Source organism: Bombus vancouverensis, chromosome 17 (assembly GCF_051014615.1).
Source record: "Bombus vancouverensis nearcticus chromosome 17, iyBomVanc1_principal, whole genome shotgun sequence".
NCBI lineage: Eukaryota > Metazoa > Arthropoda > Insecta > Hymenoptera > Apidae > Bombus > Bombus vancouverensis.
The window spans coordinates 1373217-1398669 of record NC_134927.1 but is presented as its reverse complement, the minus strand read 5'-3'; the positions used below and the strand labels follow the sequence as shown (position 1 = coordinate 1398669).

Here is a 25453-nt window from a genome sequence, read left to right as displayed (position 1 = left end):
CCACATTTCTATATGTTATACGGATCCATTGTGGGGTACTGCAAACAGAAGACACCATCTTCTTAAAACAAAATTTTTTGAATGTACTTGTGATCGATGCAAGGATCCCACAGAATTTGGAACAATGTTTAACGCTTTAAGGTGCAATCGAATGTAAGTTAAATTAAAAATCAAGTCTTATACAAATTATTATGAACACGAAGAATGGATTACTATAAATAAAAATATTTTCCCACTTTACAATATTGTATAGAACTGATGCAAGTACAGTAGAGTCTTCTTTATGAGAATTTATAAGCAGGCATACTGTTCGGATAATGGAATTTTCTCATAATACAACAATCACTATTCTTGTGTGAAATTTCATTTATTTCAAATACAAATTAAGATTAATCGATAGCTTCTCTAAATATTGAATATCCATATCTTTTTGGCTGCTAAGACACGTAATTCTTTCAACGTAAGTAATTACATCGCAGCGGGAGACTTCAATGCAAAGCACACGCTATAGGGCTCAAGAATTAACACGCCCCGAGGTAGAACACTAGAAAAATTTATTAGAACTAATAATCTCAACATATTATCCACAGGAAGACCAACACACTGGCAGACAGATCTAAACAAAATTGCTGACTTCCTTAATTTTGCAGGTATAAAAGGAGCAAACGCAAACAAATTAAAAGTAACACCCAGTCTGGAGCTTAGCTCCCATCATACACCGATAATAATAGAATATACAAGCAAACCAATATTTAATAACAAATCAGAGTCGCTTTGCAATAAGAGTACCAAATGGCAAACATTTAAAGAACTAATCAAGAGCGAAATCAACTGCAATATTCCATTAAAAACACCCAAACGCATCGAACAGGCAGTAACAACATTGACAGAAATCATGCAAGAAGCAGCATGGCTAACTATTATTTATAAACCAAACAAAATCAAATATCCTTGACAAAATCAGAGAAAAAAGGAAAGCGAAAGCAAAATGGCAAAAACATAGAACACGTGAAAACAAAAAACATCTAAACAAACTCGCAAAGAAAGTAAAAAGTAAAATAAAAGATCATAATAGTAACGAATTCTCAAAATTCATAGAAACACTCTCTGTGCACGCGAATGCCAACTATTCTCTATGAAAAGCGACGAATAAAATAAGGAAGCCAATAAAACTAATCCCAGCAATCAGAAAAGCAGACAACACATAGGCCAGAAGCAACGAAGAGCAAGCTGCAGAATTCTTCAACCACCTTTGTAACACATTTACTCCATATAATACTAACAACAGTAAAACCAAATGTCACTGAGACGAAGACATATTTAATACAACAGCACAACAAGTTAGAATCATAATCGAGAAAACAAAATACAATAAAACACCAGGAATCGACCTAATCAATGGTAAAATTTTTAAAAACCTTCCTTCAAAAGCAATACGTTTAATCACAATAATATTCAATGCAATTTTAAGAATTCTAGAAGCTAGCACAGATCATAATGTTAGCTAAGCCAGGCAAAGACACACACCAAACTGCATTTTACAGACCAATATCACTACTTCCTGTGCTTTCCAAAATACTAGAGAAAATAATATGCGATCGCCTAAAACCAACAATAGAGAAAAAAAATTAGTACCAGATTACCAATTTGGATTCAGTAACAAACACTCCACTATAGAGCAAATGCACAGGCTCGTCAACGAAATTTTACTAGCAATAGAAAAGAAACAATGCTGTACATCCCTTTTCATGTACATTGAGAAAGCATTTGACAAAGTGGACCATGAAAGCCTCTTACAAACAATCAAAAAACACTTCCCGGAATAAATCCATTACTTACTCAAATCATACCCAACCTAACCCCAACCTTTGTAGTAAAAATAAAGGATGTATATTCTGAAGTAAAAACATGAAGGCAGGGCTACCGCAAGGAAGTATCTTGGGCCCAACATTATATACACTATACACGGCCAACATACCAACAACTACTAATAGCAAAATACTGACATTCGCGGACGACACAGTTGTACTAGTCAGGCACACTAACCCAGAAACAGCAGTCAAATTACTACAAGAACACATCACAAAAATAGAAAAGTGGCTACAAGATAAACAAATAAAAGCAAACCCCAGTAAATGCCACCATATTAGATTTACACTAAGAAAACTGAAAACACCAAATATCCAATTGAATGGCACGCACATAACACAAACAAGGCAAATTAACACGTTGACACTGGCGCCGATATTCAGGGTTTTTTCTGTAAGGCAGCGCCCGAATGCACCGTCTGCTTCGTGGGGAGACGCAGCGTTAGATTAAACTGTTCAACACGATTGCAATTTTTTAACTTTGACCTCAATTTATAGCAAAATTACAAGAACTATACGATTCCCGTTAGGTTCAATGAATTCCGTGGGCTTCAACTAATACATTGATATACAATAGTTTGGCAATATCAATTTGCAGATATTTGTAAATATTAAGTAAAGCTGACGGGGCCAGCTTTGACCCTAATTTTGGAGTACTGTTTTCAATTTTTCTCACAAAGTAGAGGTCTCACGCGAACTCCGACCATCGCAATGTATACTAAACTGCAAATAAACCAACTAAACACAAGATTACTCTGCATCGTTAGTCTACCTCCACCTTGAGCGGTAATATCGTTCACGGACCGCGACCTCAAGATAACAGTTTGCACCGGGCTCATCGCCGTCTAGTTGATAAATCGCAACAAGTTCTGTACCAAATTCTTACAATTAGCAATCACTCAATTGAATTAAGGAAAGAATACATTGTATACGAACACCAATTTAATATGTACATACCTGAAATGGAAAAAGATATTTATTACTGAGAAGTACTATGTTGGGATAGCAGAACGTTCGAATAATACTGTATTCGGATAATGGATGTTCAGATAAAGAAGGCTCTACTGTAATAGAATTTAGGAAAGAAAGCACAATTTCGTAATTGTTCCTGTATTCGCGGAGATATAGAGGATGTTTCAAACTATTACATTATATTTCGAATATAAATCTTTCAACATTTAGCCAACCAGCGCGCGTCACAGCGAGCTATACGTTTCCATTGCGCATTTCTTCAAGTATCGAGGACCAATTTTCAGTACTTAAAAAACAAAAAAGTCTAAAAATTCTCTAAGTAGTTAATTATATTTTGTGGTAATGATTTTATTTAACGATTTCAATGTTTATACAAAACATTGTGTTTAAAAGTATAAAAAAATATAGGTAATATTAAAAACGTTCAAGACGACTAAAGATAAATAACACAACTTGAACATGAAATTAAAAATTCATGATGCATTTCAATATTTTTTTACAGTGTCGTATCGTTCGATTATAACTTTATTTAGTCGTAACGGACTAAAAAAAAAAAAAAAAAAAAAATAAAACGCGTTGCTAAAGTCAAAAAGGGAGATCTCCCTATTCGGTTGCCTAAGTGTTGAAAAGCTTGTATAATACAATTTCATGGTTACGGGAAATGCTTACAGAATTATTTATCTCGACGTTTAACTTGTGATGCATATATCAGTACTTTATCCTTATTTGACGTAAGAACAAATGTTTGTATTTGTGAGATGTATCCGATGTATGTCAGATATATTCGGAAAATATTTTACATCACACACTTCTTGACCGACGTCTGTGTTTTGCTATTTCAATTTGTTATATCCCAGTTAATATTTTTATTACTATGATATCTTATTCTATCTGCCAACAGAACAAATATCACTAACAAACGAGGAAGATCGCTTCAATATAACTAATCAAAATTCAACATATGAGTCAAGAGAATGCGAAGATCAGAGATTTGGGTCAGATCATTGTTTCCCTTTTAAGAGGAGTCAAAACAAAATAAATAGTTCAATTTTATTCTTCAATACGTAGTATATAATATCAATAAATTGTTATTCGTCAGTAAACAAATATTTTAAATTAAATTTCATTGGTAATAAGCAGAGAATCTATTATATTGATTTATTATATTTCTGTAAACAGAAACTTTCAAAAGTGCATTTTTCTATCACTGAATTTAAATCTTTTAAGTGGCGCTGTACATATATTCTTTTCGTTCATTCATTCTCTTTATGCATTGAAATTGCATAAAAAGTCGAATTCACAATACACAGTAGCGTCCAAAAGGGAGATAAAGTCAACTCTGATAGACTTACGACGGGATCTCTAAGAGAACCTCAGTTCAGAAGAAGACTTTGAACGAAAAACGATGCAATTCTTGTTATAATCGATAAAGGTAAAGATTTTACTGAGCTTCACAATGAGCTATCACCTTAAAGATTGGTGAAAATACTGGAAAATATAGAAAAAGGATAGGAACACTTCTCATCGAGATGAAGAAGAATAGCTGCCTTGAATGAGGATATAAGAAGAGTACTGGGCGAAGACACTGTGGTTAAAGCAATGAATCAGACGATTACATTTCAGTGTAGAGATCTTGATTCTATCATTGAGAAAGGAGAAATAGTCAATAATACCACGGTCGCTCTACGTACCGACAAAGAGGAAGACGTTGAATTGGGGGCCTTAACCCTTAGAGTGCTATGGACGCATATATGCGTTTAGCGAAAGCTATCGGTGTGGAAGAAGAACACATATATGCGTTAGTCAATTTTTCCGTACACCTATACAGAAGTAATACTATTACGTTTGTGTGAGATAAATATTTTATATCAAAAATCTACTGCTTCGAAACAAAAATTTAGTGAATTTCATTTAGTGTTGATAAGACACATTTTACGAAAATATTTCCAACGTAGGAACATGGTAGGAGGAGGAAAGGGAAAGTCTGAGGATTTACCATTTTGTTTAATTGATAGACATTTTCCATCAAAATGCCCTAATCGTGCCGGCACAACACAATTATCAAGAAGAAAATGTGTTGTTTGTTTGAAAAATAAGAGAAGGAGCGACACGCGATACGAATGCAGAAAATGCGATGTCGGATTATGTATCGATAATTGTTTAAAATTTTTCACAGACAACTGAATTATTAACTTGTATTATATTTACTAAATTTAGTTTTCTAGTTTATTGTTTTCTAGTTTATTACCCAAATTCTAGTTTATTGTAAATTTCAATGTTTATAATAAATAATTAATACTACAAAATAACGCTCTCGAATCATTTAATCTCGTGCAAAAGAATGACTATAACTTATTACGATTTGCTCTTTGAATAGTCAATCAACAAAGTTCAGTCTAGCGGAAAAGTACTCCGTCCACAGCGATCGTCAGCGCTGGCCGAGCGCCGTCCGTACGGACCGCATAGGCCTCGAGTATTCAGCACTCTAAGGGTTAAGAAGAAGCTTCAATGGTACGCGAACTGCTCTGGCCGAGATTTCAGGCGAATTTAGGGATAAAATAAAAGAAGGTGAAAGGATTGAAATGGGCCTTATAAATTTTCCTATTCAGATTGTACCGCCAGTCGTTTGATGCTCCTGTCGCTACAGATTTGATCGTACGAGCGCTGAATTTAAATTTAATTAAATATTAAATGGAGAAGAGTTACGTGGAAGAAGTAGCGCCGAGGGATACACCAGAAAAACTGCCCACGCCTCAAAGGTGCGTTATATGTAAAAAGAGAAACATGGATGAAGATAAAATAAATCATGTAACGGCCTCTCTGCCTTGTCTTATTTATAGGGAATTAATTAATCAGACAACATCGTTGATGATACAAAAATAAAATTTTTCCAAGTAAACTGTAATAGATACAAGTTAGCCCACAAGTTGCTGTATAAGACAGCAATTGAGCTTTCCATAAAACCGCATTCCATAAGTAACGGCTGGCACACTGACTAAGGCGGCAATATGGCAATTTAGGCAACAAGACATAATAATGTTTACTATGGTGCGGGCTCTGCCAAAAGTAACAATGGGTTTGTCTTCGAAATTTCGGATAACGCTAGATTTTTTAGTTGTTACACTTCACCGAACATTTGATTGTGGCAATATTTCAATTATATTTGTACATATCGGAGGTCGACATTATCGAAGCTAGAAGATCCGATTTTCGATTAATTGTTTCGGAGGATTTTAATTCGAAATATGGTTATAATCTGAATAATCTCGACAGCGAGGCTCTACTTGTTCTTTACGACAATACGATCTCAGAGTGGAGCACCCATGAAGAACAAAAATTGGATCATTTTGTTAGATACAACATAGCAATACAGGATTTATGTGACATTACTCTCAAAAGAGTAAACTGGGCGAATTACTGGTGAAGTGACGAAATTGCTACCTTTAGAAAAGAAACGAATAGCGCGAGACGTTGGGTTCATAGGACTCGAAAAGAAAAGAATCCAGGATGTGACTGCTTTGGAACCTATATTTAAGGGCAAAAGGAATGAATTACGCATAGATATCTTGAAAAGTAAACAAGATTTCCAGAAATAGTTCTACTGTTTAATTGACAACACAGCACACTGTGCATTCTATAAAAATTCGGCTGGGCGAATTCCGAACACTATGCGTCGTATGAAATAATTTTACATACAAAAATTGCAGGGTTTGGAGGGGCTCATTATATTGTGCATGTATTGTTTTTTTAATACGTGAAGACATTTTGAAGATTTCAAGGACAATTTATATATTTTAAAGGGAATGCTATATTTTTTATATGAACATACAAAAGAGTATTGAATCCTGAGTAAAGAGGAATTAACCTTTATGAGTCATAAATACGAGTCGACGAATAATTTCGCTTTGTTTCCTGAAAATATACTTTTTGTAATATCAGGTTGGAAATTCAACATCATCAAAGATTTTCGTAAGAGACCGGTTTATCGATACTACAGATTTTACCTCATAGTACTCGCATCGTATTCACTGTCATAGTATCATAGACGTTTGAGATTTATAAATAATCATGAGAGCTACACTCTGAATTGCCTCTGCATCGAACCCAATGCATGCTTCGCGAATTTATTCGTTCATATCCCCTGGTGTTTTTCACAACATGTTATGTTATTTTAATGTACCCCACAGAAAGTACTCCAGCGGCTTTAGCTACAGTGAACGTCAGTTCACAAGATAACAATGACAACAGAAAGCAAATCGTGACATTGCCCATATATAAAATACAAACAAACGTTTGTCTGTTTGTAGGACCTTAGTTAATTAGATCTTGAGATTTATAACGGATCCTCAGGCTAGCTGAACATGTACTGTGGAGATGCGTCGGCATCTAGTAACCATCATACCCGAAGAATAGGATCTGCGTGTGGCGAGCCACGGCACAGAAACCGTTGGAATGTTTACTGTCGCGTGCCACTACAAATATTTCTTTTAAGGAGAGCTATAGAATTACTCCAAACCCCTGTTAGGTAAAAACGTTCGTCTCCTGACCGCAGCTACATTCGGCGACTGGTTGTCGCCTCGAGCCCAAGCTCATTATCACAAATCTCGAACAATTATAATTGGGTCGAATAACGACAATTGTTTAATTACGCCTATGATAGAATCTATATTTCGGTATTAAGGGATTTTTCCCGAAGTTCCAAAGGGAAGGCTCCGATGTCCTTTCATCTCCGACATATATATATGCAATTCCTTATTTATTTGTATCACCTATATAATATATGCCTATACCTATAAATATATAAATATTTAAATATATATAAATATATAAATATATAAATAGTATACCTATAAATATATTTGTATTACCTATATAATATATGCTTTACATCAAAATCCTGATGTAAAGTCAAATCTTTTTACTCGTTCGATTTTAAATGAATTTCATTATTGTGCCATCATGTAACACAGTACTACATTCAATGTATATCTGTACATTCATTTAAGGTTACCAACACAAGATAGTATTTATAACATACATATTCCGTAATTTAAATTCTCCCTATGCTTTTCCAATAAATTTATAAATTAGGAATTTTCGGAATGGTATTTAGTAGAAAAATCGGTTATTCCCATCTACCTGTAAATGTCTTCCATCGATGTACTAGATGACTTAATATTTTTTTCTGGTCCTGTGACGACTGTTCTATAGAATTCTTCCGTATTTTCGCCAACTTCCGACATGAGGATTCAACAAATCTTTTATTCTTCCATCAGATTCTTACCTAAACGAAAGTATCTTCCTAACGGATTAATAACCTCCATTCTATCTAATTCAGGAGTCACAGACGAATTTTGGTTTAAATATAAAACACAAAAAGCCAAATAGTAAGCTAAGTTCGAGCTGTGCGCAACTTTTGTATCTTTTCTGGGTAAAAGTCAATATAGTGAAACTCCCAGTATTTGAAGACCTATTATCTGAATATTTTATTATTCAGACGTTCCACTACCCAAACGTGTCATTAATTACACAATATTTCTACTTATGTCCTTCTATAATTTCATATCTTTCTATTACATTATGTTTGAGGTAGAACGCGTTAGTATTTCGCGTATAATGATATCAAGCAGGAATCATGTCGTATTAAGTATTAAACTACAGTCTAGATTAGATCTACAGTTCATAACGTCAAAAAGCAGATACATGTAATTGAAAACTACTGAGGTGTTTCAAGGTATAGAAAAACTATAAAGGAATTGAGAAATAGGTATCTAAACTCTGCTGTATAATAATTGTTTCTATAAATCAGCAATAAGGAAACGCCAGTTTTTCATTCTAGCTACGTTATTATGCGAAGAAGTTTTCAAATTTGGATAAATATTGTTTCCCACATTTTAAGTTCGCATGCTGAAAAAGGAAGTCCACAAGAAAATAATCTTCAGACATAAGAAAGTCTTCTTATTTGGAAACGTTTATGACATTAATGGACCTAAGTGTTTCGAGACAGCGGTTTCCAACCTTTATGCTACTACGCCTCCCCTGAAAAAAATTTCTTTCCGCGCCTCCCTACCTTTTACTTTTTTATAGATATAATAATATAAACACGTTTTAAATAATAGAAAAAGCTGAAAACTACAATTAACAGAATAATAACAAGATTTTGCTATAACATATACGTGTTTTACGATATGAAGTTCTATTTATTTGTAAATATTATGGTATGAAAATTAATATTTTATTAAGAAATGTTGTTGCCTCCCGTAGCAATACTCCGCGCCTCCCACGTTGGAAACCACTGTCTTCAGATACAAATAGGATGATTTAACGCAGCTCAAGCTATTAACAAATTTATTTGATATAGCAGTAAAAAAGATATGGAATCCATAAATGAATTAAAAAAATATTACGTTTATATTATATTGTATTTTTTGTAATTGTTCTTGAATTATACTTTTTGAAAAATGGACCGATAATGATAATAAAACACGCGTGTTCCACCATCCACAAATTCCCTCATTCAAGCAGCCATCACTCCATTAATTTCCTCCATAAATTCGGATAATGGAAATTCTACTGTCCAAAAGAGCTTGTAATTCTAGCTTCTTCATTTAGATTGTTATGAAATAATTTTTGTTGGTATTAATAAATATTATAACGATAATCTTGGAGAAACGCTCCCAGAGGTTATGGCATCTGTTATTGATAAAAAGAACTATTAGCATCAGTGGCGTAAGAGTGGAAATAATGTACATGTGGCGCACTGTTAACAATAGAAATCCAAAAGTTAAGATCTTTAAACAGAGATTTATTCAATGAAAATAATATCAACAATAATAGTGAAACAATAAATACAATAGTACTAATATAATAAACTAAAATGACAAGTATTTGAATGATTATGATATAATATTGAAAGTTTGAACACGAAAGTTTATAATATTCTGAAACGTTTTCAATATGTACGATAATTAAGATGCTTAAAATCTATCTTATTAATTAAATTGACTGCACATGTGCAGGCTAGACCGACGAGCTTTGTAGATAAAGCTCAAACGCAGTAAACCCAGTAAGTTTTATTGAGCAACACCGTTACAAAGAAGCTCTGCTCCTCGCTAGATCATTAGACGTAGAATGAACTTTAAATCAACATTAGGTTTAGCTCAGAGCGTGTCCTTGAACTAAAATTGTTCCTTCGCTGGCTAATTTAATCAAGTTGATCTTGAGAGCTCTACACAGACAGATAAAACCGGATCAGGTAAATTCTAGGGTTTCGGTGATTAAGCTCTTCGCGAGCTCATTAAACTTAAAGCGAACCAACCGACTGTGAGTCTCTTGGTTTCTCAAAGATCTAATCTCTAAGTTGGTTCTTGAAGCCATTAATCGAGGAACTGAATCGAACTACCAGCCCTCTATTTATGCTTGATAGTCGTGATTATGTGGTGCACTCACGTGGATGCGCAGTGTCTGGCCTCGAATATATTTTGTTGCTAATTTTTTACAAAAAAATATAAAAAAACGAACGCTAGCTTATATCAATAATAATCGTGATTAAACCTAAAGAAAAATACATCATTTAAACTAAAATACAATTTTTTATAAATAAAAATAAAAATAACATAAAGTAGTCATTTTTACGTTGATGATCCAGGAGTGAGGGTGTTACTCACTCCGTTACCTAGTACTTTTAAACTAACTCTAAACTGTGGCTTATTTGGAATATGTTGCGAAGAGGCTGATGTCAATAGAATGTCAGATACTTGTAAATAAGAAAAGTTAATTTTACAACAAAAGAGTTGCTTTCAGAATCCATGATAATTACACATTCTCTTGAAAAGTACTATGAGCTTTTAAAGTCTTAAACTCTTTCTCTTTAACACAAAAATACCACGAAAAGTTGGGGAACATTATTTTTCAAATTATTTGTATGCAAGAATGATTTGATCTGTTTACTTCTTTCCAGGAATTGTCCAGGATACATATTACCCAAAACATTTTTTGAACAGGAACAGGATTATATATGCAAAATTTGTGAATCAATTGTTCCTTATGTGGAAATTGAAAAAATGTTAGAAGATATTGGTATATACCTTTCAACTATCAAGAAAAATGACATTATTGCATGTAAAGAATTTATAAGTCGTTACGAAAGTACCCTCCACCCAAATCATTTTTACAATATTGATGTAACGATTGCTCTGGCTCAATTGATTGGACAACAAACTGGAGGATTAGCAGCAGTTGAAACAGATCTTCTCATCGAGAAAATAGAATTATGCAAAAAACTGGATAAATTGCTCAAGACACTCGTTCCTGGTAATGTATTTTATTTAAGAAATGATAACTAACGACAATTATTCCATATTACCTTTACTCATTTCTGACGAATTCAACGAGTCCTATGTTTTAAAACTGGCTGATTAACTTTACCACAGATACGCAAAATACTCAAATACAAATACATGATGGTAGGATTTCAAGGAATTCCTGGGAACGTTTTGTTATTTAATTTGTTTACTCGATTAACATTTTCTGATGCCACCGTTGTTATTGTTATAGGCATGTGATGGAGGGATCAGGGTATTTTTTAACAAATTATAATGTATTTAATACAATCGTATACCTGTCCGTCCAACATTTTCACAGAAACCCTCGTATTTCTTTACTTTTTCTTCTGGGTGCGTATTGCGCATTGCCTGAAGCAGTTGAGAATTTCCCTTTTTTTCAAAAAATGTAAATATTCGTAGAAACTGCACAGCCTAGAAAGTACCAAATTCTTGTTGGTTAGGCGTCAGGGATCCCCGGGGGATGAGGGTAATTGTACAATTTCCAATTCGTCGTTCTCCACTCTCTCCTCCTCGGGTGGCGTGATCATGAGCGCGCGCATAACCTAGAGTTACTTTCGAACTAACTCTTTTAACTTCCTAGCTAGGCCGAAGTTTAACCGAGTACATCATGTCATTTCCCCTCATTTTTAGCCATTCCTTCTCTCAGCACTACGAAACTCTTCTAGGTGTAGTGTACTTCTCTATTTCAAAGTTTTCAAAATATGCCTTTTCTTGATCAGTTCTTTCCCACCCATCTCAATCTCCCGTGTCCACCAGTATATAATGTTTTAGCCTTTAGCTTTGTTCTCTTTCTCCCATGGTTTAGCTACATGTCTTGACCGTAGCTACTTTTTTTGGTTACCGCATAGAATTTTCGAGTACAAAGTATTAATATTTCCTTTAATCCTTTCCCTCCATAAATAATTAATAAATAATAGCACGTCATTGAGTTCATCTACGCCGTTTTTCCCAGTGGCTTTCGGATTTCACATTGGGTTCTCCTAGTTTGAACCTCCCGGACTTTACGTCAAGGACCGCAAGTGACTTCACTCTAGTGACACCCTACTTATATATTCATCCTCATCCGCAATCAATAATCCTGTGGCTCCCTGGCCTTTTTTTCACGAGGAGGGCAAAATGCATGCATACCCAGTGACCCGCGTCACTGAGTTAAGGGGGACTCAGCAGGTGGAACGCCATACCCACTAAAAACCCCTCGTCTGACCGCTCTTCTTAACGTACAGGTACCAACCCCGGAAGCGCCTTTCAGCATTCTTCAGGATTAACCCTAGCATGTACCCCTCATTCGTTACATCTTTTCAATTATTTCCATTTCTATTGGCTCTTGTTCGTCTTTTTTCTATATCCATCTTCTGCTTTCGTCTCCCCATAATAATTCTTTCGTAGAATGCCTGGAACTTAGTCCAGTTGTCATCTTGATTACCTCTTCAATAATATTTTCCGTCGTTAATGGCGTGCCGACATGGCTCCCCAATTTGGTCCTGCCGAAGATCCACCTACGGCAGTGTAACAACGCATGCTCCGTGTCCTCCCTTCTGTGTCGCAATCCCAGCATCTGGAATGAACCTCTTTGCTGGTCGTCCTACGGTACACGTTGAATATCCCGTGTCCGGTCAATAGTTGTATCGTCCAATGATCAATATTTTTTCTTACACTTCTTGAAAGTACAAGCGTCTCCTCTTAGTTACTTCGTCCAATTGTCATTTCTATAAGAGCTCCATTCTTCCCTCCACTTGTCGTCTATACGTTCTTTCACTGCCCTCATGCTTTCCACGAAATTTGAGGCAATTCCTGCTCTAGGCCGACTCTCACAATGTTCTTGTTGGTAATTCTCCTTTACTTCATACATCTTGGCCCGGAGTTCCGCTTTGTAGTAAATCGGCATTGTGCCCGCCAATACGCACGGCGCTGCATGCGATACAGTGCTGTGGGCCGTAGACGATCTTATGAATGCGCTTCCCCTTTCTGGTTCTGTTCGTATCGGGGGTCAGGTAGCTACTTTGATCCATCTCACTATCCTGACCCAACTTCCTCCTTAGTGCTGTCCTTCATTCCGATTAGTCTAATCGAAGCCTCCTCTAATCTCCTCTCCGTGTCACTCTCCAATAGCGCTTGATCCCTGGTCGCTTTTACCGCGTGAGAGGTGGCCCTGGGACTGACCATCCTCTCGTCGTTGTTCACCCAGTCGTGTGATGACCGTCAGAGCGAGACTGAAGAAGCACTATCCGCAACACCGACGGAGCCTGGGGGCTCCGAAATCCCCTGAGCCGTAACTTTCTTCCTTCTCGTGTGGCTCCCTGACCTAGAATCAGGTACGTTCTCATATCCGCTAGCACACCGCAGCATCATTCCATAGAATGTCCTCGCTGGTCTCTCGCGTTGCTCGGAGCCTCGGCTCGGAAGAATTAAAAATAATAATGTTATGTACAAAGTAATGTTATTTTATTTTTAAGATTCTGAGATCATAAATGTTTTCTTAGATGGGACTCTATATTTCTCTATATATCAATTGACCTGATGCTCCCTCCTCCATACAAAAGTGTTAATGTAGTATTTTTATTTAGAAATGCTTAGTTTAAGAGGTATTTCAATTTTAATATCATCAAATTCAGTGTGAAAAATGAAGAAAATATAAACACGGTGCTATTTTATACCCTACCTTGTCTGTCATACGTAAACTACATTTGTATACTACGTTGTACACCAAGTAATTTTGGGCCTAAAATGCTTTAATCCTGTTTTATACAGGAAAAAGATATATAAAAATGAAATATATATATATATATATATATATATATATATATATATATATATATATGTCGGGTTCACATTATGATTAGGGTTAGGGGCGTGCAACGAATCTTCATTTGGATTACACATTGTCGTTATGCAATAGAGAAGACATTGACTAGTGCAAATACGATTATTACAGAATTTGACAAGTAATGTGACCGTGGTAATTAGATACTCGAGAAGCTAATGACAATGATCCTAGGTTCAATAACGAATCCGCGGTCAACGGGATAACAGAATGCGCTTTCTTCCAAAGCCCAAGTCGTACTCGACTTGCTTGGCTATGGTACAAGTATTACTAAACTAACTCTTTGTTAAAACGTGGAATGTCCATCGAACCTAAAGCCGCTAAGTAACTCGCTAATACGACATCACGAAGATGACTTTCCGCCACGATAATGCTGCAGAGGAAAACTATGATGGGGTGTGTCCAAGGACACGAGATCATCGGATTCGTCGAGGATAGCCTTCGTTCAGAAAGTGAGGGAAAGTGACGTTGTTGTTAATTGGTCAATTTCAATGTTGGTAGTTAAAGAAGATTTCCCCTATCTTCCCGTAGTTGGGACAAAGACTGTTTGTCTGTTTGAAGGATTTTAGGTAATTAGATCGTTATGTTTATAACGGCCCTCAGGCTAGCTGAACATGTACTGTGGAGATGCATCGACATCTAGTAATCATCTCGCCCGAAAAATAGGGTCTGTGTGTGGTAAGCCACGGGACAGAAACCGTTGGAATGTTTACTGTCGCGTGCTGCTACAACTATTTCTTTTAAAGAGAGCTATAGAACTACTCCATACCTCTGTTAGGTAAAAACGTTCATCCTTTGACCGCGGCTACGTTCGGTGACTGGTTGTCACCTCGAGCCCAAGCTCACTATCATAAATCTCGAACAAATACAATCGGATTGAATGACGACAATTGCTTAATTACGGCTATGGTAGAATCTAGATTAAAGTGTTAAGGGACTTTCCCAAAATTCCAAAGGGAAGGATCCGGTGTCCTTTCATCTCCGACATATATATAGTTCCATCATTAAAAAATTGCGCTGACTTGGAAATTTCATAAAAATGTTCATTTAGCTTGTTACGTCGTGCGACATTCTACCTAGACCAGGCCACACACCGCTGACAGGATGGCAACCAGATGTCCGCACGCCTTCACTGCGTATCTTCAATAGTCTTAAGAACCGATCATAAATCTTAGGAATTTCTAATGTTTATTATGGAATGTTTTATGGAATGTTTATTACGGAAAGATAGAAGAAGTTCGTTTTTCTCATGTACGATGTTTCACACTAGCAACTTTGTCTCCGGGGCTGTTAACACCCTTCCTCCACCCTTCCACACCAATTCAGAAAATTAACCAATTACCAGAGAAGTCCTTCCCTCACTCTCCCAACAAGAACTTGGTCTTAACAAATCAGCTTTTCTCGCATCATTAGACCCACCCATCGCAAGTGTCCTCCGCTGCATCATCGTTACCGAAAGTCAGTCTTCATACATTTTTTGAACCTTCAACATCTAAGCGTGCGTCGCGTACAACACCTTGTTATTCTAGCTATCAATCGAATTAATTGTACATTTCTAGTTAAGAAGTTGTTGGAATAAACATTAATTATATCTATTAATTCAGTGTAAAGTCAATTCAACCACCCCTATTATCGCAACAGAAATCAGGAGATCGATCATTTCGTGGCGTCGATTATCCAATCTTAACGGGAATTTACGACTCCCGTTGACGTGCTTTCTCGCGATCGCGTCTCCCCGCGAATGGTCGAAACATTGAATAACATTGTCCTAAGAATCTTTTTCATAGGATCTTTAATAGCGGAGATATCCAAGTGCTCTCATTTAAATGCCGTATCTTGTACAGAATGCAATTATATTTAAAAATGGTGATTACTTGCAAAAGTTTGCATTAACGACAAATAATTTAGAAATTTTCGATCATCACCAATTTCGAACCAGTAATAACCGATTTCCATGACCATGAAATGTTTTTCAAGGTCGACATTTTAGACTATTTCATTATACATATGTACAACCGTCACTCGGCTTTAGTTTCCAAGATATTATGTCATATACTGCTTCTGACAGGATGTGTTTCGCACTACACACACAGTTCTAGTATTGTTTACTTGCATGTTTTCGTATCTATATTATAACAAGTTATTAAATTTGTTGTTTGTTTATGGTTTAATTGGTCGCATTTTTATGTAACCTTATTAAATTATTTCATGGAGAGTTGAAACAGGAAGATTTATTCTAGGCCGTCTATGGCAGAATCAAATAAAGAAATCTAATAACTTGTTACTTTGCGAGGAATGACGGAAAGGAAGACAAAAGGAAAACGCCATGAAACGAACGCATCGCGTGTGTGTTAAATGAATGAATGTGCAATAAAACAAATTCATTCCTGTTTCAGATGTATAAGAGAAAAGAGCGGTGTACATTAATACTTCTAGCTATTTTGTTACATACAAAATTGTTATTATGTTACATATAATTTTTATATTTAATAAAACGTCACAGATTATTACTTTAACAGTTACAACTATTAGATATGCCTGTAACGCAAGAGTAAAATAAGTTTAGATTCGTATTAAGCTTTAGGTACTGCCGTTAATATTGAGAATATTTCAGCCACAATATTGACAATAAGCGAATATTCGATTATCAAAATTATACTGGCGTCTAAACAGAAACTCAACTAAGTAGCCAATATAATTTGCAAGTTCCATACCGTGGAATAATCGCTATGATTTCCTGCCACATACATTGTATATTTTCTGTATGTGCATTACTGTTTTGATTACTATCTGAAATGTAGAGTGTCACAGACCAATAACATACATGTGTAAACAGCAAAATATCACATATAGTATCGAATACGTTTTTACGAATAACTTGAAAACTAAAGCCGTACTGCAGATATATATGTATGTCGGAGATAAAAGGACATCAGGACCTATCTTTTGGAATTTTTGGGAAGATTGCCAATACTGTAGTTTAGACCTTTCATTATAGCGGTACTTGAATAATAAAACTTAGAAGTAGTTGTTTATGATTTAATCCGATCATGTGTGCCCGAAAATTATGACAATAGGCTTGGGCTCGAAGTGATACAACGGGTCGCTGAACGTAGCCACGGTCACGGGATGGACGTTTTTATCTAACAGAGGTATGGAGTAATTGTATAGCTCTCCTTAAAAATATAATTGACCCGAGGGGTACAGAGAGGTACGGAGAGGAGTATATAGATGTAGTTCGATTTGGACTGAAGAAGTTAGTGGAGTTCTACTTGTGGACGAGTAAGTGGAATTACACTTGAATTGTGGGCCAGTGAGTTCAGTTCGACTTGGACTTTGGAAGAAAGCACATTGTCTAACCCGTTGACCGTGAATTTGTTATTGAGCCTAAGATCATTGCTATTGGCATCTCGAGTATATAATTATCAGGGTTACTTGTCAAATTCTGTAATAATCATATTTGCACTAGTCAATGTCTTCTCTATTGCATAACAACAATGTGTAATCCAACTGAAGATTCGTTACACATCCCTAATCCTTATGATAACTCGACATGTATATAGGGAAAAATTGCTCAGAACGTTGACCTTGATGACATATTTCAAGGTCAGTGAAATCGACAAGTTTGTCCGCGTTGTAAATAATTACCAATAATCCTTGTATAGAAGATATGTTGATATTATGATATTACTACTAATATTTCTTCCTTTGCAATTTGATATGATAGGTACAAATATCACTGCATATCACTTATAGGGATACATGATAGGTGTATATAAGCGAAAACAATAAACATGCAATTGATAAACTTTTACAAATTTATCAGAAAGCAAAGCTGTAACGAAAAAACATTATCTTTAATTTTAATTCTATTTTTATTTCAAATATAACTGTAGTATGCTTTCTTAAAAATCGTCAATTGCATAAAACAATAAAAATCGGCAATTTCAAAAATTGATACAGTTGCCTAGGTATGTATGTGCGAAATAAGCACGATCCTATCTGCAATCAAATCAATTAGTACGCTTATTTACGTCATGCTTTACTTTGTGATTTCATTGTATCTCATCCACGTGGTACGGATAATAATAGTACGCATAATTTGAGGTCTTTGTTTCAGCTGAAAATCGAATTCGAGGTCTGATTCTTTTCGAATTACATGCAGCCCACGCAGACCTTAGTAGGAGGCATACAGAAATGGAGATTTTAGTGCCATTATTGGTAAGATGAAATATCAAATTTAACACGTACTTAAATAATACTACATATTTAAATAATAATATGTATAACACAAACACAAAAAATTACCATCTTTGATAAAATTACAATACAGATGCCTGGTTAGAAATTTTAATGGGGTATTTTTAATTTCTTCATTAATATGAACAATGGAAAAACACAATGAGCTTGAAAGAGATAAAGACCATCTAGAAAAAGGGGACAAAAGTCAAGAGCTTTAAAAAGTTAATAATTTATGAGGACGTATTGTAATTTAAATGTAACTTCTTTATTATGATATGTGCATTATGATATGGTATGTGTAGTTTATGAAATATTGATTTCGATGAAAAGCATGCAAATTGTACTCTTACGCCGATGAGGTGTAATTGCGAAAAAAGTCGTAAAACTCCCTTTTTACAACAGTTTTATCTGGGTCTGTAGTGAAAATTTAAATAATACGTTTACTGCCACGTGCATGCTGAATATTTCGCTAAAATCGATTGATACAGAAAAAAGTGATAGGCATTAGAAAAATGTAAGAATCATTAGATTTGTTACAATTACAGGTCAAAAATTGTGACAATTTTTCACAATTTTTTTCATTGTTTCTAACTCGTAGCAACATTAATCGATTTCGATGGAAATGTAGTCACGATTACGATTAGCTTCTGCAAAATCGGAGTCTATCGTCAAAATTTAAAGACTTTACACTGTTTCCGGGCCTAGGACATGTGCTGCTTAGCACACAACAGACCACAGATCGGAAACACCACGAACAGCCGCGTCTCCAAGTCCACCTCCCAGTGACAGACGAACACATAACCAATGACGCCGACGATCGACGACTCCGTTGATGACCGAACATATCAGACCAATAGCATCCGAATTATTATCCAATGATCTAGTCATCACAGCGTAGATTAACGTTTTGAATGATAAACAGCAACCAATCCGTTGTCGAGCGTTGCTGGACATCGGATCTAGTATGAATTTCATTACCGAGGAATTAGCAAAATCGCTAAAGATAAGGCAAAACAGTCTTAATAAACTCTCAAGATTAGAAATGTTATGGAACTATGTTCTTGGTAAAATAAATTTCTCTAATTTTAAAAATTCTTTGTAGAAATGATTCACACAAGATATGACTTTATAAACACAAAAATACCGCTATACATCCTTCCTTGTCTTTCATACATTAAATTTTACAAATTAAAGCTAAACTACCTACTAAATTATGTAAGAGTTTTTCGACATAAATAAGTTAATATCTTTTTATGGGAAATAATAAGATAGATCGATTAATGTATTAAAAGATATATGGTTGACCTTAAAACCTATCCCGCTACTGGAACAATAATTTCAGTTAAACAAAACATTCTGTATACGTATATACAATTTTCTTCCCTACAACTTGTACAAGATAAGCTGCTGCCCATGTATCGTTCGATTCGAAAATTCCTGTACAGTCCGCTACTTAGATTGACCTACTTGTTGAGAAACGTTAAGTTGGTATAATCGTTAGTTCCTACAAGCTAAGTTGGTACGACTCCTAACGACGCTCTTTTGTCTTAGGAGTCGACCATGTGTTAATTATCTGAGTGTATCCGGTGTGTTCAGACGTTTTGTACGAGGTGGTGAAATATAGAAAGTAAAATTCAATCTGTGTGAATCTATTAAATATCAACCCCAAAACTATATTTAATAACACTACTTTCGTTCATGTAAAGAGGTTTGTTCGCGCACAGGGATGTTTCAGCTAGTTTCTAACTGACAATAACTAAAAAACAAAGAAAACGCAATTTTTTATTCTTGATTTTCATCTTACTTTAGCTTCAAGAATCACTTTAAATTTTGTTACAACTGTAGCCAAACACCCTTTTTAAATATATAATATTATATAGAACATCCGTTTATATATAGTGCTATGTACAATAGGATAATCTTTATATCTTTACTTCCAAATTACGTTGTCACACCATCTAAAATTACTACATTTGAGAAAATAACATTTATAAAATTTAAGTTAATGTTTTCATATTCTTTACTTCACGTTAATTTTCGGCATATTCGTGTCCTCTCATTCTACATATATTTCATATATATTTTAATAAGTAATTTGTAAACATTTTTTTAATAAAATAAATATTTATGGGTATTTTGACAGAAACGTAAAAGTACACTTACTTAAATAATACAAGTATGTATTTGTTGAATATTGGTGTTATCGAGGAGGAAGTCCGACGAAATTGTGTTCAAATAATTCGTAAAACAATTGTTAAGCAACGAAAAATAAAACACTAACTCTTGTCCGTAACCTGGCGATCATACCACCAACATGGCTAATGAGAGAAAGTAAAGTGACATTCCAGTACGAGATCTTGTTACAAAATTATATTCAGAAGGTAAATCCTTTCTTAAAGTGTGGAAAGTGGTCGGTAGAACTCACTCTAAATATACAAAAATTCATAAAGAAATGTCCGAAGAAGAACACGAAGAATTTCCGTCCGAGAACAAATGTGCGAAATATATGGAAAAAAATCTCCATTGAAACATGTTTAGTTTTATAGCGGACTGTATAAAGGTTGGAGTCTATGCTGAGAAGAACACATAGGTTTGTGCGAGAAGAGCAAAATGATTCACGATCCTGGTCGAATCGAATGAATTTTATTCGGAACACAACGCCATTGGTAACACGATGTGATGGGTGTGACTATTTACATATGATATAATGATATTGTTCGCATAACTTATAATAAATGCACACGTTGCGGAACGCTAAATTCTTTGCATAAAGAACGCAATTACCGATCACGGGAAGATACAAATGGTAGAAAGGGACTTCGGTAATCGTAACACTTTTCTTGTCTTAACTTTGGTCGTTCTTGTTTCTATTCTTTTCGGTAATATCCTATAATTAAGTAATTATAGTTTTAACGCGAGCGGTAAGGGACTGGAGCGTTTATAACTACCCATGATGTCATCATCGACGACAAATCAATGTCTGAGAAAAGAAAGGATATTAAGAAAAGAGGAGTATAGTCGCAGAAAAGTACAGAAAAAACTATGGTAATTATTTACAGAAGGTTACACCTTATCGATTTCGGTGACCTTGAGATATGTTGTCGTTCTAAACAACTTTTCCGTATATATTACCGTCGCTCGGTCTTAAGTTTAGAGATATTCACAAAAAAAATCAATTAAAATTTGATTTCGATTACAATAATCTCGGTTTTTCTTAAAATTCTTCATCGTCTATGTCGCTTCATTCTTATTCCCCTTTTTTCGGCATACTTTTCATTTCTCTCATTTCTGAATGTCACATTTCATTCCGGATCGTATTAAGATTTATTCTATAGTTACATCAAACGTAATCCCCGACCAAAATTTATTTAACCGCCGAGCCGTGAAAAATCTTTTGCTTGAAAACTTTTCAACATGGAGTATGTCTGTGTTTCTTGCTACTGCATGTCTTGCAAATATAATTGGCAAGGCTTTATATAAAGGTAGTAACCACTGACATGAAAATGCGGGCTCATTCTTCTTAAAGCGCCGAAATGTAATTTCCAGTTACCGCTTCTTTCAGCCTCATTGAAGTGCTTTATTATTGTAATCATATCGAAATATTGTATCCATAATTTAGTTGTCATTTCATTTTCAAGTTTTAAGATAACATGAAAATTTTGAGACAACATTCTGAAAATCTGTATCTGTGATGTTATCTTGCGGACCGCTTGTTGCAAGTTATCAACTAAAGAGCGACTAACGCTCAAGGTGGAGGAGGTTTAATAAATCGAGTGTTAGTGTAATTTGGCACTTTATTTGCACTTGTTGTATTAAAGTAAAGTTTGATGTTCCGAACACGACGGTTGTAATGTTTTGTTGAGAGTGAAGTATTTCACCCACACGGTACGACGCTCTGTTGACTGTCCTAGTATGTCGCTGATTCCCCCCATCAGCCGTTGGGTCTCCTCCATCCATCATGCCTTCCCGACCGGGGGTTTTCCCTGGAGTTTCTTCCTGACCTCTGAATCATCAGACTTAGAGCTCGGGGAGGACAGGTAGTTCGAAATTTCCCAAAGAAGGGATAGGTGCTATCCGAGCCATAAACGGACGGCCACTCAAAATCTCAAATACCGTTTCAAAGATCATGTAAAGTTTTCGAAAACCTTGATTTCATCGTCTGTAATTTGAAAAGAAGCTAAAATAATTTCTGATAAGGCTAAGTATGTGGCCTATTACTGCTCTTATAAACATGAATATGTAGCGGCACATGAGTCATAGGACGATTCGAATCGGGAGTGACTCATATTGTTGTGCCTTATAGTATCAACGCTGTTTTAATTTGCGAGATTTAAGAATAAACAAACTCCGGGCAAAAACATTATCGCCGTTATGAATAATTGTCAACTGAAACCACATATGATCTTCTGTAAATCCACCGGACAATATAAATAGACGGACATCCTCTCTAGGAAAAGGAGTCTTTAGAGCGAATCAGTATAGCGAAGAATATAGCGAGCAGCATAGCGAGTCATACGATAGAATCAAGTGAGCGACGGTTACAACCGACATACACTATCTCTGTACTTGTACCTAAAATGATTTTAATATAATTAACTATTACATTTTTACCACTCATCTCTTTAATAAACTAACACGTTAATACGACCTCAAATACTTAAAATTTTATCCAAGTTGACTGCCGTACGTTGCAAAGTTCATTACAAAAAGTTGTATAGTATTCAATTGTTCGAAGATATTTGTCTACTTATTCGACTATTTCGTAACGAATGTAATAAGTGTAGAATATTGTACTTATTAATCATTTTGAAGATACTGTCGTCGCAGAGCAATTTTCTATAAAAATTTGGAGTATAACAACTTGTAAGTACTATTTTTATAAACAAAATAACTGATAAATAATTGATCATTTTTAAGATCATGGATCCGCACGTGAAAAATTACGTTATCTGCGATAAGTTGTTGACTCGTGGATTCTGAAAACTACTAGTCAAAAATAGTCAATAAGGAATTTTTTATAATATTACTAATCAGTAGATTCAACACCATTAGTCTTTGTTAAATATATAGTATATTTGTATTGTACGTGCGAGGGAGAGAGAACGTAGAGCGAAAACACAAACAAGTATGTATCCCCTCCCTAGTATTAGAATACTAGAATATTAGAATATTCACATAACTCTGCTCGCCGCGTGGGCTACTCGCCAGAGGCCTATGGCACGAGATTTCACATTGCACTTCTCTCTTTTTTCTCAACGGAGTCCTAGGCCATCATGCAACACTATCATACATACTATGGAGGGGATACATATTATATTTGTGTATCGTTTCTCTCTACGTTTCCTCACTCTACACGTACAATACAAATATACCATATATTCAACATATTTAATCTACAAAACACATTTTTTGTATTGTCTTCGGTCGCCCTTGTTTCTATTCCTTTCGATAATATACGCGTGTTCTAATGGTAATTATAGTTCTAACGCGAGCGGTAAGGGGCTGAAGCATTTTTTACATAATACGATAATTATACAATATTAACAGACAATTATATAAACTGTGAACAAAAATTTCTGCCATCATTTATTTGCACTTTACATTAACAAATATTTGACGGTTTGTTTTTTTTTTGCAGCAGGAGTCAAAGAAGTATTTAGTTGATGGCTATCAATTGCTGAAGTATGAACCAAAAATTCTACCGGAAGGAAAAATAGCTCAACATGCAGAACAAAATTTCCACGAAATAAATAAGCTCTTAAAACGATTCACTGTAACATAAACTTTATCAGTACGTAGTTTGCTCAGTAAGTTCTACGTTTGGGAGTAAATATTAAACGAAAAACAAAACTGTACATATACATAGCCTTCGTAAGCAAACAAACATATTGAAATAAATTTGTTAAAAAAATTTTAATAAGTACAATTACAAGCGGTAGTTATCATGTATTAGCATTCTTTGATTGAGGGGTTCATTTTTAGCGCATGTTAGAAAAATTAACACATGGAATCAATGATATAATTTATATTCCTGTTCTCTTAATTTGGTAGGTGATTTTAAAAACTTCTAACGAATCACCAATCTTACTTCTTCTGGAAGGGATACGGCGATAGAATAAATTCTCCATACGCTTTGTGTTTTGCCGGTAGCGAAAAATACTGAAAAAATACCGAATGTACAACAGAGAGGGATACAGTAGGGGTACAATACAGTACAGGGCGGGAACAATAGAAAAAGATTAAAAGTTTACGTATCAGGGAATATCACCGTTGCAACGGCAAACCTTCTTTCTTTTCGGTTCCCTGCGAAAAAAGATTTTGATACTGACGAACCTTTTCCGACGAAAGCGAGATCGAACATGATACAATTTGACTAATATTTATTTATCTAATTAATAATTCGTTCTTTCTATCATTGTTTCTGGTAAATTCAAAAGTAATTTCAATAAATAAATAAATTCAACAATATCATTATTATAAAATAATAATTTACTATTTTGTGTACAATTTATATAATTCATATTTAATTTATTATTTATTAATAATTTACTAATACTATTAATGAAATAGTAAAATAATATACATGTCGGAGAAACGTCAGGAATAGGGTTGTGGGCGTTTGATAAATCTTCATTGGAATTGGCCATCGTTGGGTTATAATGAAGGTACGGTCTGTTAATACAAGTATGGATACTACCGACTCGACAATCAACCGCGGCGGTTGGACACTCGCGATACTAGTGATGTTGGTCTTAGGTTCAATAACGAAGCCGCGGTCAATGGGATGATAGATATACGTGCTCACAAAAATCTAAGTCGGACTCTTTGCGAAAACGTGGAATATCCACCGAGCGTACAGACACAAAGTAACTCGCTAATACGACCTCACGGAGAATGACTCTCCGTCGCGATGATGCTGCAGAGGAAAGCTATGATGGGGTGTGTCTGAGGACACGAGATCATTGGATTCGTCGAGGATAGCCTTCGTTCAGAAGGTGAGGGAATTTGGCGTTGCTGCTAATTGGTCAATCTCCATATCGGTGGTTAGAAAAGGATGCTAGCCGCTCTCGAGGAAAAGTTGTTAGTGGGAGACGTATTTGTTCGAGATTTGTGATAATGAGCTTGGGCTCGAGGCGGCAACCAGTCACCGAACGTAGCCGCGGTCACGGGATGAACGCTTTGTCTAACAAAGGCATGGATTATTC

The 25453-nt window shown here is 35.3% G+C and overlaps 1 protein-coding gene across 2 annotated transcripts; it reads left to right on the top strand.

Annotated features, from left to right (window-relative positions):
• Nucleotides 1-24648, top strand: LOC143303888 (uncharacterized). Of its 2 annotated transcripts, XM_076625995.1 has the most exons (5): nucleotides 1-153; nucleotides 10801-11153; nucleotides 18127-18227; nucleotides 23887-24039; nucleotides 24300-24648. In XM_076625995.1, the coding sequence occupies exons 1-4, from the start codon at nucleotides 125-127 to the stop codon at nucleotides 24028-24030; spliced, it is 627 nt and encodes a 208-aa protein (XP_076482110.1). In that variant the 5' UTR covers nucleotides 1-124; the 3' UTR covers nucleotides 24031-24039; nucleotides 24300-24648. The 2 variants fall into 2 exon arrangements, with proteins under 2 accessions (XP_076482110.1, XP_076482109.1); XM_076625994.1 differs by lacking the exon at nucleotides 24300-24648 and having other exon boundaries at nucleotides 23887-24256.
• The last annotated feature ends 805 nt before the right edge of the window (nucleotides 24649-25453 follow it).